This window comes from Antedon mediterranea, chromosome 5 (assembly GCF_964355755.1).
Source record: "Antedon mediterranea chromosome 5, ecAntMedi1.1, whole genome shotgun sequence".
NCBI classification, from domain to species: domain Eukaryota; kingdom Metazoa; phylum Echinodermata; class Crinoidea; order Comatulida; family Antedonidae; genus Antedon; species Antedon mediterranea.
This window is the reverse complement of record NC_092674.1, coordinates 10628941-10643802: the sequence shown is the minus strand read 5'-3', so window position 1 is coordinate 10643802 and position 14862 is coordinate 10628941. Positions and strand designations below refer to the sequence as shown.

The 14862-nt window shown below is 36.4% G+C and overlaps 1 protein-coding gene across 3 annotated transcripts; it reads right to left on the bottom strand.

Moving 5' to 3' along the window:
- Positions 1 to 643: 643 nt before the first annotated feature.
- LOC140048716 (fibroblast growth factor 20-like) lies at positions 644 to 13409 on the bottom strand. Of its 3 annotated transcripts, none has more exons than XM_072093489.1 (4): positions 13349 to 13409; positions 12350 to 12511; positions 3309 to 3412; positions 644 to 2571 (listed from the first exon to the last, which is right to left on the bottom strand). In XM_072093489.1, exons 2-4 carry the CDS (start codon positions 12471 to 12473, stop codon positions 2383 to 2385), a joined length of 417 nt encoding a protein of 138 aa, XP_071949590.1. In that variant the 5' UTR covers positions 12474 to 12511; positions 13349 to 13409; the 3' UTR covers positions 644 to 2382. The 3 variants fall into 3 exon arrangements, with proteins under 3 accessions (XP_071949590.1, XP_071949589.1, XP_071949591.1); XM_072093488.1 differs by having other exon boundaries at positions 13353 to 13401; XM_072093490.1 differs by lacking the exon at positions 13349 to 13409 and adding an exon at positions 12835 to 13049.
- Between the last annotated feature and the right edge of the window lie 1453 nt (positions 13410 to 14862).

Genomic DNA, 14862 nt, shown 5'->3' with positions numbered 1-14862 from the left:
AAATGTCATCTCTAGCATTATTTTTGTGTTATCAGGTTCATTCCTTTAAAAAGTACAAATATGATGTGTTCACTTATAAAAATAAAGTGTTAAATTCAACCAAAAACCTATTGATAGTCAATTTGACTGGTAAATAATTTTGGTTAAATCAAACTAAGTACTAGTCAAGAAAAACATCTAAACAAATTATTTTTTTCATGATAAAAAATAATGTGCCATACTGAGTATGGTATGTGATATTTTTGCGGTATTCGGAAATTTTCTTATGAAATAATTCCATCTGCAAAATATTTATCTGGAGTGGGGCGTTGCTGAGTGCTAGGTTTTATGTTCAAACACGACCGTGAGGCCTACAGTCAACTTGACAGCTATAGCTCAATGATTGCTCAAAATATTAGCCTAGCCTCCGTTTATCTTCCTCGTCTGGTTCAATCCTTTATGGTGTCTCATTTGGAACTGGTAAAGGTAATATGAAGTAGGCCTATTAGTAGGCTTAATCGTCATACCATTATGCATCTCATATAGCTGTAATTAAGTGTGCTATCTCTAAAGTAATAGGTCCGTTTCTGCTTTTAGGCCTACCTTTAGGCAAGCAACGTGAAACAACAATATACTATGATTTTTTCGATCGAAAAGATAATACAACAAAGAAACAATAGGTTTTTTATACTCATACTTTTAATAAATAATTATAATAAACACACGACACTTTTGAAAAATAAAGGCTATAAACTATATACAATAATACCAATCGCATTTTGAACGCCCAGCATTCAAATTTAGAACAATCAACCAAAATAAAAAACATTAAAAGCTGGACTTTGTTGTTAACATTTTTACTGTTATGAATAATTCCTGAGTATTTCTATCAGGGGCGGATCCTAATGCTAAAAACCAGGGTCGTTCCCTTACATCAAATTCACCTTTTTTTCTGTAACTGATTTGATGACCCTTTAAATAGCTTTACATTGCTCGTGCTTAATCATCAACAACCACTATACCCCCACCCCAACCACATTTAACCCTCGTTGAATCCACCCCTGTCTACCCTGAGATTGGTTACAAGAACATTCAGGCCTAGGTTAGAAAGTTCGTTTGTATTGATAACATTACTAGAGGTCGTTTCTATTGAATATCCGCTCTTGAAGACCCATACATTAACATCAGTAAATCACTAAACATTTATACAATTGGGTATATTGTAATTATTGTTAATAATTATATTACAGTCCATGTTTTATTTATAAATTAGACAAAATATCCTATTACGTGAATCTAGAATTGCTAATATTACAGTAAATTTACAAAATTGCACAATCCGTATAACTACATAGATAAAACATACCACAGACATGGATGAACTTTGGTGCTCACTTAAGGCCTGTTCAGACTTAGTTATTTAGCCGGGAAAGTTGGTGACCTCAACCCACCAAAGTTAGCGCCTTTGGCCTGTGAAGCCAACTTACTCGGGTAAAGCCTGAATTAAACGGGCCATTTTAACGCAGTTGTATTACTCAGTGGAAAGTCCTTATATACCATAACTGTTGAATTGTCTTTCATAGGGTTCAGGCTTAGTTATTTACCCGTTTAAGTTGGTTCATGGTCAATGTTATCGCTAACCTACCCGTGTAAATAACCAAGCCAAAGGTCAAATAAATATTATATAGATGCATAAACATTATTATTGTGTTTATCACTACTTTTAACTCAATTTAAATACAGAAAGCCGTCTGGATCTGATTGCCAATGTGAATATGCTACAGTGGCGGAACGTTTAAATACACTATAAGAATCCGGTGAATTCAACAGTGGTTTAATTCCCATTAACTCTTGTGCCACCATCTGACGATCCGACACTGCGCAGTCGCAGCCACCCTTCGTTCGCACAGCTTGAACTATCACCCAAAACCCACCTCACACACATCTCCATTTCACAAACATTTCCTCAGACCATGAAAGTTTAGTTTTTAACTAATTCTTCCATGCAAATAATTTCAAAACAACCCCATCCCTAATCAAATTCGCGCCTTTTTTTCTAACGCCACGTGCTTTTTTATATAAAAATATAATATTGCATATTATAATAAATAATGATATTTAACGACGATTTACTACCGTACTATGAACACAAAATATTAAACGGTTTAAATTGTATGTACACACAGACTTAATTTTAGATGTAACACTGGTGCAGCATGGAAATACAATTTGTTATTTACTACACATGTTTTGATCACTTGTATGCAAATTAGGCATCGTGTTCGCATAGCCTACGCGTTGATGATATCACACTTAAATCACCCCTGTTAGATGTTCTATGATTGTCAGAGGTTTAATCATCGTCGCCGGAACGTTACAGGCTCCCATCACTGGTCATTCATTCTATGATTTCACAGTATCCTTTATAAACCTCACGGAACTTCTACAGTGAATTACGGATTTAACATTTCCGTGATTGCTAATTGCTAGATAGCGTGTTTGTGGATCACCGTCGATGTCTAAATCACGACTGTAGTGGAGATATGAGTTGAGGTGATTTTCTTTGAATTCACAATCCTTCGTCATTTGTGTCTGAAAATAGACGTAACAAGAATATATAATGCAGAATACATATTTCTAAATAAGATGGTGAGGTGAGTCCCGTGTTCTCTGAACGTAGGGGAATGAGCGGTTAGGATCTCATTGTACTAAGCCTCGGCATTATGTGGTAGAGTGGCCTGTTCCTTTCCACGCCGCCTTTTTTCTCCCTAGTATTTTTAACCAGGTACTCATTTACAGCTGAGTGAGCTGGGAGTTATCGGGAATTGAACCCGGGTCTATCTGTATGACAGTCAAGTGTCCTAACCACTCGGGCTATCTAACTGTATGGCTAAATAAGATACCAATATATAAAGCTATTAACATAGTCGAAGTTCAATTCTTAATAGGCCTACTAATGCGGGGACCATAGCCTTATGATTCCTGTGGACACGCCCACCAATTTATACATAGGCAAATCCTATGATACAGTGTAGCATGTGACATCTAGATTTTGGAAGTATGTGTAACTATGATCATTTCCATTAGATTGTTTGAGTCTTCCTAACCTTTCTTTTAGGAGGGACCAATTTGAAGGGGGGAACTTATTTTCCCGTGAAACGAACGAGGGGGAATACTATGCAATAACAGTCACTCTTATTAAGGGGACACTCCTATTAAGGGGACACTCCTATTAAGGGGACACTCCTATTAAGGGGACACTCCTATTAAGGGGACACTCCTATTAAGGGGACACTAACAAATTAAACCGTTTCAACAACTAAACTCACAGAGCTGTATATTACACCCGTGTCGTTCATGGCTACGTAATAACCCGTTTTCTCGCCTCTAATCGTCACAATACCCGTAGCAGGAGAATCTATATTCAGGTGAGCTACAAAAGAAAAATAATATGTTACTGTGTGTTCATGCAATGTTCCATGTTCAAATCAAGCATATCAGCTGAAGCAGGGCAATCTAACAACAGGAAACTGAGCTCTCCTTTCCAAGATGTATGAACTCATAACAGTCTTTTCTTAAAGTCTGGCTGCAAATAATGTACTATGTATATAATATCCTCCGCGGTGTCAGGTGTCCGTTAAGGGCCCGGTTAAGGGCAGTGGAACTGATGTCGCAGCCACATAAAAACCATTTGATCTGCGGGGCTCAGCATCCTGTTATTATATATTGCATTGCCTGAAGTACCGTATGTATACGGATGGATGATAGGAAATAGTGCCCAATAAAACGTAACGCAGACCATTCTTTTGTCCGGCCGCCGGAACTAATGGTAACGTAGTTAGTACGTTTATTATGCCAAATTGTAATGAAACTACCGCTCATGTGCAAATATATCAATATGCTTGAGTTGTTATCGATTTTAATAATGAAGTACATCATTTTATTGATGTGATTCTCGGAACTACAGCGAACGTTACGTTATCTAATTTGCATAGCCTTCTTTTAAAGTGCGCATGTGTAGGCATGATTACGTAAATGTCTTTAGTTGTGGATTGAGCACAACGTTTTGTTAACGTTATAGTATGATTTTATTTATTTTTTTAAATTTTATTTTATGTCTTTAGGCAATGTGGCCAAGGATTACCAATAGTGAATTAATCACTGTCCAGATCCCTGATACAGCAGGGGCTATTTTAATACAGTAATAGCTTAAAATGTACCGTATTGTGTTTTTGACAAACTCTTAGAACGCTTTCAGTCAATGTGGAAACGCCACAATCTACCTAGTCTAGGTTCTAGCTAGACTTGCTCCAAGTTTATGTGAGACGAAATAAATGAAATAATGAAATGAAGTCTGTATTTATTGTCTTAGTATGTCATTCCACACGTCGTCGTTTTGATTTTTGTCTGAGTATCCAAACTCAAATAATACACGTATGAAACGCCATATGTGCAAAAATATTTATATTTTTACTAATATTAAGACAAAACTCCGTCTGGAGCCCATACTAGGTTCTAGCTAGACCGTAGCGTAATATAATTATAGAAAAAAAGATAAATATCGCCACATACGGTGTTTCATACGTATGGTACTTGAGCTCAAACTTACTTTCCAGACAAAAATCGAAACGCCGGTGTGTGGACTAACATAAAAAAGACAATACAGGGGAAGTCTACAATTTACCTTTATGCACATACTTTTGTTGCGGACAGGACATGCACAGTGCATTATAACATGATACAGTACTCGCTTAAAATGCTTATGCTTTTGGCGAACTCTCGGAATGCTTTCCATCACTGTCGAATTCTAATATATTCAAGCTATACTATGTGAATTAATGTGATTAATCATACGGTCATGTGCAATTCCTTATAGTGATGTTTACTATAAGATTCCCCGCAATTTGACTCATCTTCAAGGTTTGTAACTAAATATAGTACTCAAAAATTCATTTACGAGTTTACTTTACGATCATTCGATTCATTGACGTAAGCTCCGAATTGAATCGCCTTGTAAAGGTACACAACTCGCTGTTTAATGATATATTGTCCCCATGACAAATATTTTTGTTGAATATACCATTTTAATGTCACAATAATTATTTACTTTGACAACAAATTGGACCGGAAAAAATTTACTTTAATTTAAAGCAAAAAGTAGTCCAATTAACTGGAAGCATGGAGTAAAAAATTTACTCCATGCTGGAAGTCAATGGGTTTTTGGTTGAACCGTTTATTTGGTCTTTTTAAGTGATTTATTAAAGTTGATTAAAACTGCAAAATGGCCTATTCAAAGTCTTTTTTATCTTCATTTGTCATGTTTTTTTTCGAGAAAATACAACATAAGGACGTAGACGCAACGCAATCGAGTTGACCAATGACAAGCGACATTTCGAATAATCCATCGTTTGTGATTGGTCAAATCACTTACGTTGCGTTACGTCCTTGTGCATGGGAACCAATCATTACTAATGTACTGTATCACGATCGTAGTTTTTCTTTTTCAAATTTAAGTAAACATTGTATACACCACATTGTTTTGATAGATTTATTGTATGAAGTATTAAAACCACAAAACCACAGTAAAATACATATGCCGATATAGCTCCAAAGTCAAATTTAATGGGAAATAATAATATAAACCAAAAAGTGAGTGTAAGATGAATTAACACACCGGAATAATATGTCATAAAATATTAGTATACAATCCAAGTATTGCTTCTTGTTTGTTAGAATAAATGTAAGGTACGGTCATTTTTTTAAATAGCTGTTATTGTTTGATATATTAATGAGAAAAGCAGATGTGAGGTAACTAACCGGTCGGCGCTAAACCCTTGTTCCTGGTTTATTTTTAAACGTGGTTCCCACTAGAAAAAAAAAAAAAATCTTGCCGCCACGTAACCGGCGCAACGCAAGACAATACTTTTCTATTACCCACTAGGACGCAACGCAGGGACGTAAGCCTCAACGCAAAGGAATTGACCAATGACAAGCGACAGGTTCAAGCATCACTTTTGATTGGTTCCCAAGAGACGTAACGCAAGAACTTGATTTGACCAATCATAAGCGATGTTTGTTGCTTGGTCAATTCGCTTGCGTTGCGGCTTACGTCCTTGCGTTGTGTCATGTATACTTAAGCTTGGTTCCCACTAGGGCGCGACGCAAAAAGGACGCAAACGCAACTCGTGAATCTTGACCAATGACAAGCAACAGTTCAAATAACCAATCGCTTGTGATTGGTCAACTCACTTAGGTTGCGTTACGTCCTTGCGTTGCGTCTCTACTGGGATCTAAGCTTAAACGCTTAATTAGTTGTCGGAGGTTACCGCTATAGTTTGAGATAGTGGTAGGCCTACGTATGCAAATAGACCTAAAGCTTGGTTCCCACTAGCGACGCAACGTAACGAAATCTACGCAACGTAAGAAAATGCCCTTCTAATAATTGTGTTTGGCCCCGCCTGCGTGAAAACCAACTTGCGATGTTTGCAGTACTAATTGCGTCGTCGGTTCCCACTTGTGATTACGCAATACAGCACTTTGCGTCAATACGTCGCTGCGTTGCGTTCTAGTGGGAACCACGCTTTACCAGATGAATGCATCTGAATATATTCACGCCTTGTGCACAAAGTTCAATCCGTAAATTGATGAAAGATTGTCAATAAATTGCTATCAAGTGATTTTCAAATGTATTACCCTGAGAAGTTATTATTCAATTTTAATTAATACTGCATAACAGACACATCCCGAAGGCATTCTATTTCGAGGAAAAGGACAATTATACGATTTCGTAGAGTGAGTCACTTATTTGTTTGTCGATTCGTAAATCAATTTTAAGAATGGGTACTAAGTGCTGAGAGATTACTTCGTTAGCCCAGAAACGCATTTATTCCATTTACAGAATCAGTTACTTCTGCTAATTGACGATCAGTTAAAAATGAATGGCTGTAAACATTGACGTGTCATCGTCAAATTTGCGCGTATTAAAAAGGATGACCACGGGGCACTTTTTTTGTTGTTGCATTTAAAGCTTCGTATTTCCGTTTTAACTTGATTATTTCTCCATCATCGCATAAAATGTATTTATTAACTTGCGTCAATAGTTAAACAAGCCGTGACAATTAATTGATTACTTCAAAACAGACTGATAGATGTTTATTTCTGAATTAAGACGGTCAAAATGATGACGACACAATAACATCAATGACATTTAAGATTGCTCACGCGATTTGATGAATAAGTCGGTCAGTCGACATACAGAGAACCTAGGCTAAATATGGACATTTGTGTATCGTAAAGTACAGGTTTCTTTGAAAATTGTACATCGATACAAGCCGCATATTGATTGGTAAAAGGTGACGAATCTTAATTAAGATGATAATATGAGGCCTATAAATAACGACGCGTCCCAATCGTATTGAGAACTAACTGACTGACTAACTCCATTATCTACTCTCGCTTCAGAACTATTCACTATATTTTACAGTACCCTTATTATGGGACACCCTCGGGATCTAACGAAGTGCTCCCCCGCCCTCCTCCACCCCGTTCCTTTCACGGGAAAGTGTCCACTTGATAGAGATGCCTCCTGTATGAAGGGGTTCTACTTTCATTACACGTCATAAACATAACATGAATCATATAATTTTTAAAGTTAGGGTAAATCACATTGTTCTGATACAAATTTCACATGTTACGATTTATCACGAGATACGTCAGTACCGAGTTGCATCGAGTACGAAGATAATATAAATACAAGATGCTTAGTAAAATATTTCTACCACGTGATAATCAATGTAAAATAACTAGCGCAATATACAATTTTTTTAGAATTTAAATTTTTTAATGTTGTACATTTCATGCAAAAATACAATTTTTAACCATGGAGGTATAACAACTGATGAATAGCTCCTGTTGTAACCAATTGCAATTTTTCTTTCTTTCATTTATTTGGCATCTCAATACATAACATTAAAAATACGTCAATAATATATAATCACCTTAAATATTAAAATACATCAAAAAAGCAAATAAAAATGGCGGGATTAATGAGGTCTGACGATGCACGGGAAAACACATAAAGTCGTTTAAAGTAAAACAACTTATTTCCAATGTGGTCCCTAAATTTTATTTCTTTCCAAAAATTAAAAGTAAAATTACTTAGGATCTTGCACATAATTTTGTATAGTTGAAATTATTTCATCTAGCACAGCATTATGCCCATGAAAACATATATTAAACTGAATGCTCACGCCGGTATTTATTAACAGGACAGAGTTCAAGCCTTGAAATTCAAAATGACGGGATTGGGTTAATAATGTTTTTCCCACGTTTTTGGAAAATACAGTAAAAACGTTCAAGGCAACAAAGTGTCCCCTTAGGAGTGTCCCCACCCCCATGAATATAAGGTATAGGCCTTATGTGTTAAAACTTATTTACCCTCAAGTTAAGGTTTACCGACCAACCGACCGACCGACCGACATAGTGAGCTGTAGATTCGCGTTGCACACGACTAAAAACACGCGAATTGTTATTACTTGAGGTTGCCGACACTAGGTCAAGGCAGATTATTATTACTATTACATTTGATTTAATTCTGACTCATCTGCCTAAAGTTAAGCCTTAAGAAAATAATAATGACCCGGAAGGATTACTAACGTATGACAAACGACCGATCCAAGTGAGACATCGTCCAACAACCAATCTTGGCTTCTGTTTTCTTCTGCCGAAAATAATATTGTTTTCTTTGATGACACATTTTGTCGATATTTTGATTTGCAAAGGTTATTATCCGGCATGCTTACTGCTTACTGGGAAAATCATACAGGCGTTAATTAATGGGGAAACCATGAGTGCCATTAACTTATACCTCTGTTTGTTGCTTATTACGTAACAGAGGAGTTTAAGGGTGCCATGCAGTGGTGTGGAAGGCAGGAATGAGAACCAAAGGCCGGGCCACTCGGGTTCGGTAAATCCGGTGGAGAAAAGAGTCGATTAAACCGAAAAAAACTAGCCTAGTTAATTTTTCCAGTTTAAACGACCTAGTAGGAAAGTATCAATGAATTTATGCGTTTGCTTAAATTGGTAGAATGTTGGGAAAGTCCCCCAGCTGATTTCTTAATGTTCATTTATTATACCTATATAAGCCCTAATTTTGAATGTTTGATTCAGTCACAGTTACTGCTCAATCTTATGAAAATTTTCATTCTAGTTATTATTTCGCATTTTTGTTTTAAATTGCACGGCACTGTGGTCTGAAAGGCTCTAACGGCATGGTCTAATTAAAATTTAGGTAGACAATGCCTATTTTCAAGTTGTTATCGTGACGTCTAGCCTAATCATCATTTATGCTTTGTTTCTTTCAGGTTTGGATGGTCTATTTTGTTTGTTCCCATATATCAATCAGGTGGCTAGGATCATGCTGAACATGAATTCAAAAGAAATTTGACCGATTGTACATGAAGAACCATATCGCGGACAGAGCATAATGGAAAATGTGACCGGAGACCTTTCAATTTAGTCAATTTGAATTTGATTAAAAAAAAACTAAAAACGACCTATTCAAAGTTTAATTACATTAATCTTCATTTTCCATTTAGGGAACAATACATCTTTAATAATTTAAAGTCAAATTCATTGATAATGTATATTTAACTATGGTAGTTCACAACTTATTATTGTTATTGATTCTGCTCTGCAACTTCCCACTTCCACGCCGGTTAGTGTCAAACCACAATAATACCACACAGGTACGACAATAAACGGTGTGGTCATGGAAAAGGATCTAATTATATAGATACTTAAAACACAAAGTGCGTCTTACCAAAGCTATCACGTCTTGATTGTTGAAACTTGTTTATTATTATTTATATGTAACATAAATGTATTGTTTCAACATAATTAGCAATGTCCCAAACGGCGCCCGGTAAAAATATGTTAGGCTATATGGTATGGTAACAGTATGATATAGGAATACGGTACATTATCCATCTTTCTGGGTAATAATAATAGATTGACAGGGGGCCTACCATGCATTTTGCCGAGATTCCGGCAATATAAAGTTACGTGACGACAAACTATATTTCACTGCAATTTCACTTTTTCAATGACCAGTCGTAAGTTTTAGGTCTACTTTTATCACCATTAACTTATACTTAATCCCGATATTTCAGCCGGGAATCATGGTTTTATTAGGAAAGTTATCTGGTGGATAGGGATCAACTTACCCAGGCAAATAACAGGCACATAAATGTATACTTTCCACGAAAGAGTCGTTATGTGAACTTACGCGTGGTTACTGACAAAAACAAGTACAGGCTCATATCCGAGTCCAATCGGATATTGCATCGCGTAGAATAACAGTAGGATTTGGGGTTTCCGGAGTTGGCCTAGGTTATGGTTAATATTTATTATCCGTAAGATTTAATGTTAATATTATCTATTGGAGCGTGAACATTTCCAATGATTGACAGTAATTAAGTTGAATGGTAATCATTTGATAAAATAGATTAAAACATTATTAATTACTGCCAAACAGACACATCATACTTGTCACCAAGGAAAAATACATGCACTTACATTATTTCGACGCTGTGCGTCATGTAGTAGGCCTACGATTAATGTTCCACTAGAACGGATCTGTTTCCTGATATAAATGCCAATTTAAACATAGTACGCAAAGTGTAAGCTTTTATATGTACTTTTTCAACATTTATTGTCTGTTTCATATTATTTCTGTTAATGGGGTTGTCTAATGAACCAAAACCTGTTATGATCAGTTTGGTTTTCGCGCTGCAGCTGGTGGAGTTGTTGCACGGGGCTAAATTACGGTACTGTTAGATAGTTAAAAACTCAAATTATTAGTGGTATTGCAAATATTGCTTTTACAGCCATTGACTAAGAAGATTACATGACTTCTGATAGATGCGAATACTCCTAGAGTAGGAAATGACATTAATCATGCGGGGTAGGATCGTTGCAAATAAGGTTAAGAATAGGGGATCAATGCAGCGAATGATACACAGATTGACTCTGGAGGCTGTGCAGGGGTAATAACATTGACATACATCCTTTACAACAGTACTAGTAGGCCTACGCAGATGTACTCATTCTGACTCGGGGTCTTCAGCCAATTATTGATAATGTTACTGAACAAATTATATATACATTATCGATAATTATTTATGAAATACAAATTGTGTAATAATAATATGTTGCATATAGGCCCTAAGCTAACTCTAACCTTAATTTGATACTGTACGGTAGTAATGTAGGCGCCACATGAATGTGCCTAGACAGTTGATGATGTATGTGGTGATACAGTACAGACATTCTGGAGTGTCTTCGCCAATACATTGAAAACTGTCATTATTATTGATAGTCATTGTAGTATAGTCAAGTTGTCTAACTTTTATTTGTGTTATACATTTTACGAATTCTTTCGGGGGTTGTGGGTAAAGTTCGATACCGTAATGTTTTGAAATCACTGATATCAATTATTTAAATAGGCCAATTGGATAAATAATCATACGCGATAAAGGTACTTATATGCCAATTTGATAACAACAACAACCATTCCCACAGGTCATGGGGTTGAATATTGCTATAATAGGGTTTGCAATGGGCAATAAGCAGGCTAATGTTACAGATTATACTTAAGCTCTGTCTACATTATCAAACTTTATGTTCATATTTAAGCATATCACTATACCATATTTAGGCATATCACACTTTTTCTGTCAAACTAGTTTGATAGTGTACACATATATAATATATATAATAGCTTTATATAGGAAAACAATATAGGGCTTATGTGCGTCTGTAAAACCTTTTTTTAAAGCTGTTACCGTCTTCCATTTGTTCCACGTAGTTTAGACAACACAATAGAACATCTATGCATGCTGATATGATGATCAGGGCTGGCATTATCAATCGTTATTGCATAAGTAAAAATAGTATTTAAGTGAAAACCGATTTTTTTTTATCAAATCGGTTCTTTTAAGAATAGATTGGAATATTTGAAAACTGACGTAAGCAAAATCGTTGAATTAAACAAAATCACGATGATTTCTCTTGCTAAGCACGTTTGGTAGGCTACATTTGACACTAGCTACCGTAACAGGTTCAAAAGAAATATTTCAGTGATGATCATGAATTCAGTGATAGCACATGTTACGGCCTACTGGGTTAATTAATGATCTATTGAACATGGTGTGTCTCTAGTTTATGATTTTATCAATACACCCTAACAGACTGTTATTATTGGTATCTATCTAGGAATATTCCTATATACAGTCATTACCCACAGTTTATATTTAATTACTCCTTAAGTGAAACATAAGAAGGTAGTTTTATGACCTAATAAGCCACTTACTGTATATTTTGTTTTTCTCGTGTTCGTTCGATGTAACAGTTCCGTCCTCTGAAATTGCTAGATGAAATCGTGTTCGAGCATACAGTTGTTTTGTAATCAGTTTTGCTTCTTTCTTGGTTTCCATTGGTGCTGCAGCAGTGTCACGTAACTCCAAAGAGAAGACTGCAAAAAAGGAAACGGTGCAATTAGGCCTTACTAAAGATCTAGAATTGTGGAGTGGGGGACTGAAGGACAAACAAGCGCCGAACATAACCTAAAAGTTATCTATGTTGCAATGTATTTGCAGATCTATGAAATCGGCTATGATATACGTATACACGTATAATCCAATCGTTTGACGACCGAACTCTGACTACACAGTCACAAGTACATTGGTTTACTTGGCAGAAATTCAAGCGCACGAAGATGCAGCGCTTGTCTACGCACTACGCAATTTCTTAATATGTGCTTAGTCGCTCGCGAAACCTCTATAACACCCTTCTTACCGTACTCTGTAAATTAGAAAAGTGCGTTGTATTGTATAAACTACACCCTGATTTATGCTCACGTCGGGACACACCGTTGTCTGCCAGCGAAGATCCTATTCTGACAGCTGATTGAAAGTGCTTATGTACTTATAACCAGTTGAGGTATGCCAATGTGCATATTTCTATACATTCCATAACTACGGAACAGATGGCTAATGAGACTGGGATAACATGAACTTGTTATCACCTTGGTTACAATGTACGTTGACTATACCAATCTAGTTTGGTTCCCACTCGAAAAAAAGTAGCCGTATTTGCAACGAGCGCAGTTACATGACTTAAGGAATTGTCCACATGTCTAATCAGATTCTTTTATGCTTACATGGTTCACCAACATGTTTCTATTGGTGTAGGTCTAAAGACAGCCCTAAATTGCCTATCGATATTAGAGCATCTAAGCCCCGACTAAAATTAGGTATGTCGTCCCTACTACTTCGATCCCGTTTGCTAATTATAGCCTGGGTATACTCACTTACACGCAGCGTATAGTATTAATATCCAACATCGTTTATTCGCGTCCATACTTCACAGCGTCCAGATTGAAATGTATTTTTTATGCGGATGTACGTTTTGATATTGTATCCAGTCAGTATAGTGACGTCATACCTTCATGTTCCAACATGAAACATAATTATTTAATTTTTTTTAAATACAATTTTACTAACAGTAACATAATTTAAGATTATTGTTTAAAGCTGTTTTTGCTGTATAAACCTTTATCTTTAGTTATAAGTATCGTAAGAGTTTGTACTGATGACAATGTGCAAACAATGTAATAATTTGTTATCTTTATATTTAGCTGAAGGCTTTGTACACCCACTCATTGTGTATTGATAGCTTATTCCACTTTTGACCTGTAATTATTAATATTATCCTGTTTGTGATAACATACCTTATGTTTCGTATATCAAACTATTGTGTAACAAGTAGGTCACTCTAAAGCCTGGTTCCCACTAGAGAGGCAAGGCAAGGACGTGGACGCAACGCAAGCGAGTTGACCAATCACATCTATGCGTTGCGCCTTTAGTGAGAACCAGGCATTAAAATCCTTATTTATAATATGATATAATTTGATAACTACTGTAGGCCTACTGCATAATGGACGTGTTAATACGTGGCAGAGATGAGTCGTTACCAATACCAATCCAGAAAAGATCATTGGTTCAAATCTGACATTTCCACGTTATGCTTGGTTCCCACTCGAAACGTAACACAAGGACGTTACGCAACGTAAAGTTGACCAATCACAAGCGATGGATTATTCGAACTGTCGTTTGTCATTGGTCAACACGCTTTGAGTTTACGTCCTTGCGTTGCTACCTAGTGGGAACAAGGCTTTATGGCTTTGCTACGTATCCTTCAATTTGTATGGAATGTATTCTGATTGTTCTGTCAGTGTAAATCAAATAAAATTCAGCCTTTATGGCCTATGGACTACCAACTTTTCCACAAAGCATGGGCGGCGTATGCGCAATGCATTGACATTTTATGCTTGGTTCCCACTATGACGCAACGCAAGAACGTAACGCAAGCGAGTTGACCAATGACAAGCGACAGTTCGAATAATCCATCGCTTGCGTAACGTCCTTGTGTTACGTTTCGAGTGGGAACCAAGCATAACGTGGAAATGTCAGATTTGAACCAATGATCTTTTCTGGACTGGTATTGGTAACGCTTGTGATTGGTCAAATCACTTACGTTGCGTTACGTCTTGCGTTGCGTCTCTAGCTTAAACCGCAAAGTATAAAAAGGAAAAAAGTATTAGTAAATGAATTACAAGTTTATTAATAAGCCTAAATATGACGGAATGTTGTTAGTTTTCCTCAATCGGTTTTGTGTTGCGTTGGTGTGTTACGCGTACGTGGTGATGGGCCTATTGGTGATCCGATGCGTGTTGTTGGTTTAGGTTTTTCTGGTATGGTTAACAGTACCTGGTACACTGTTTGCCTCAACAATTTCTCAACACAAAATTAAGTTTGAGTAAAT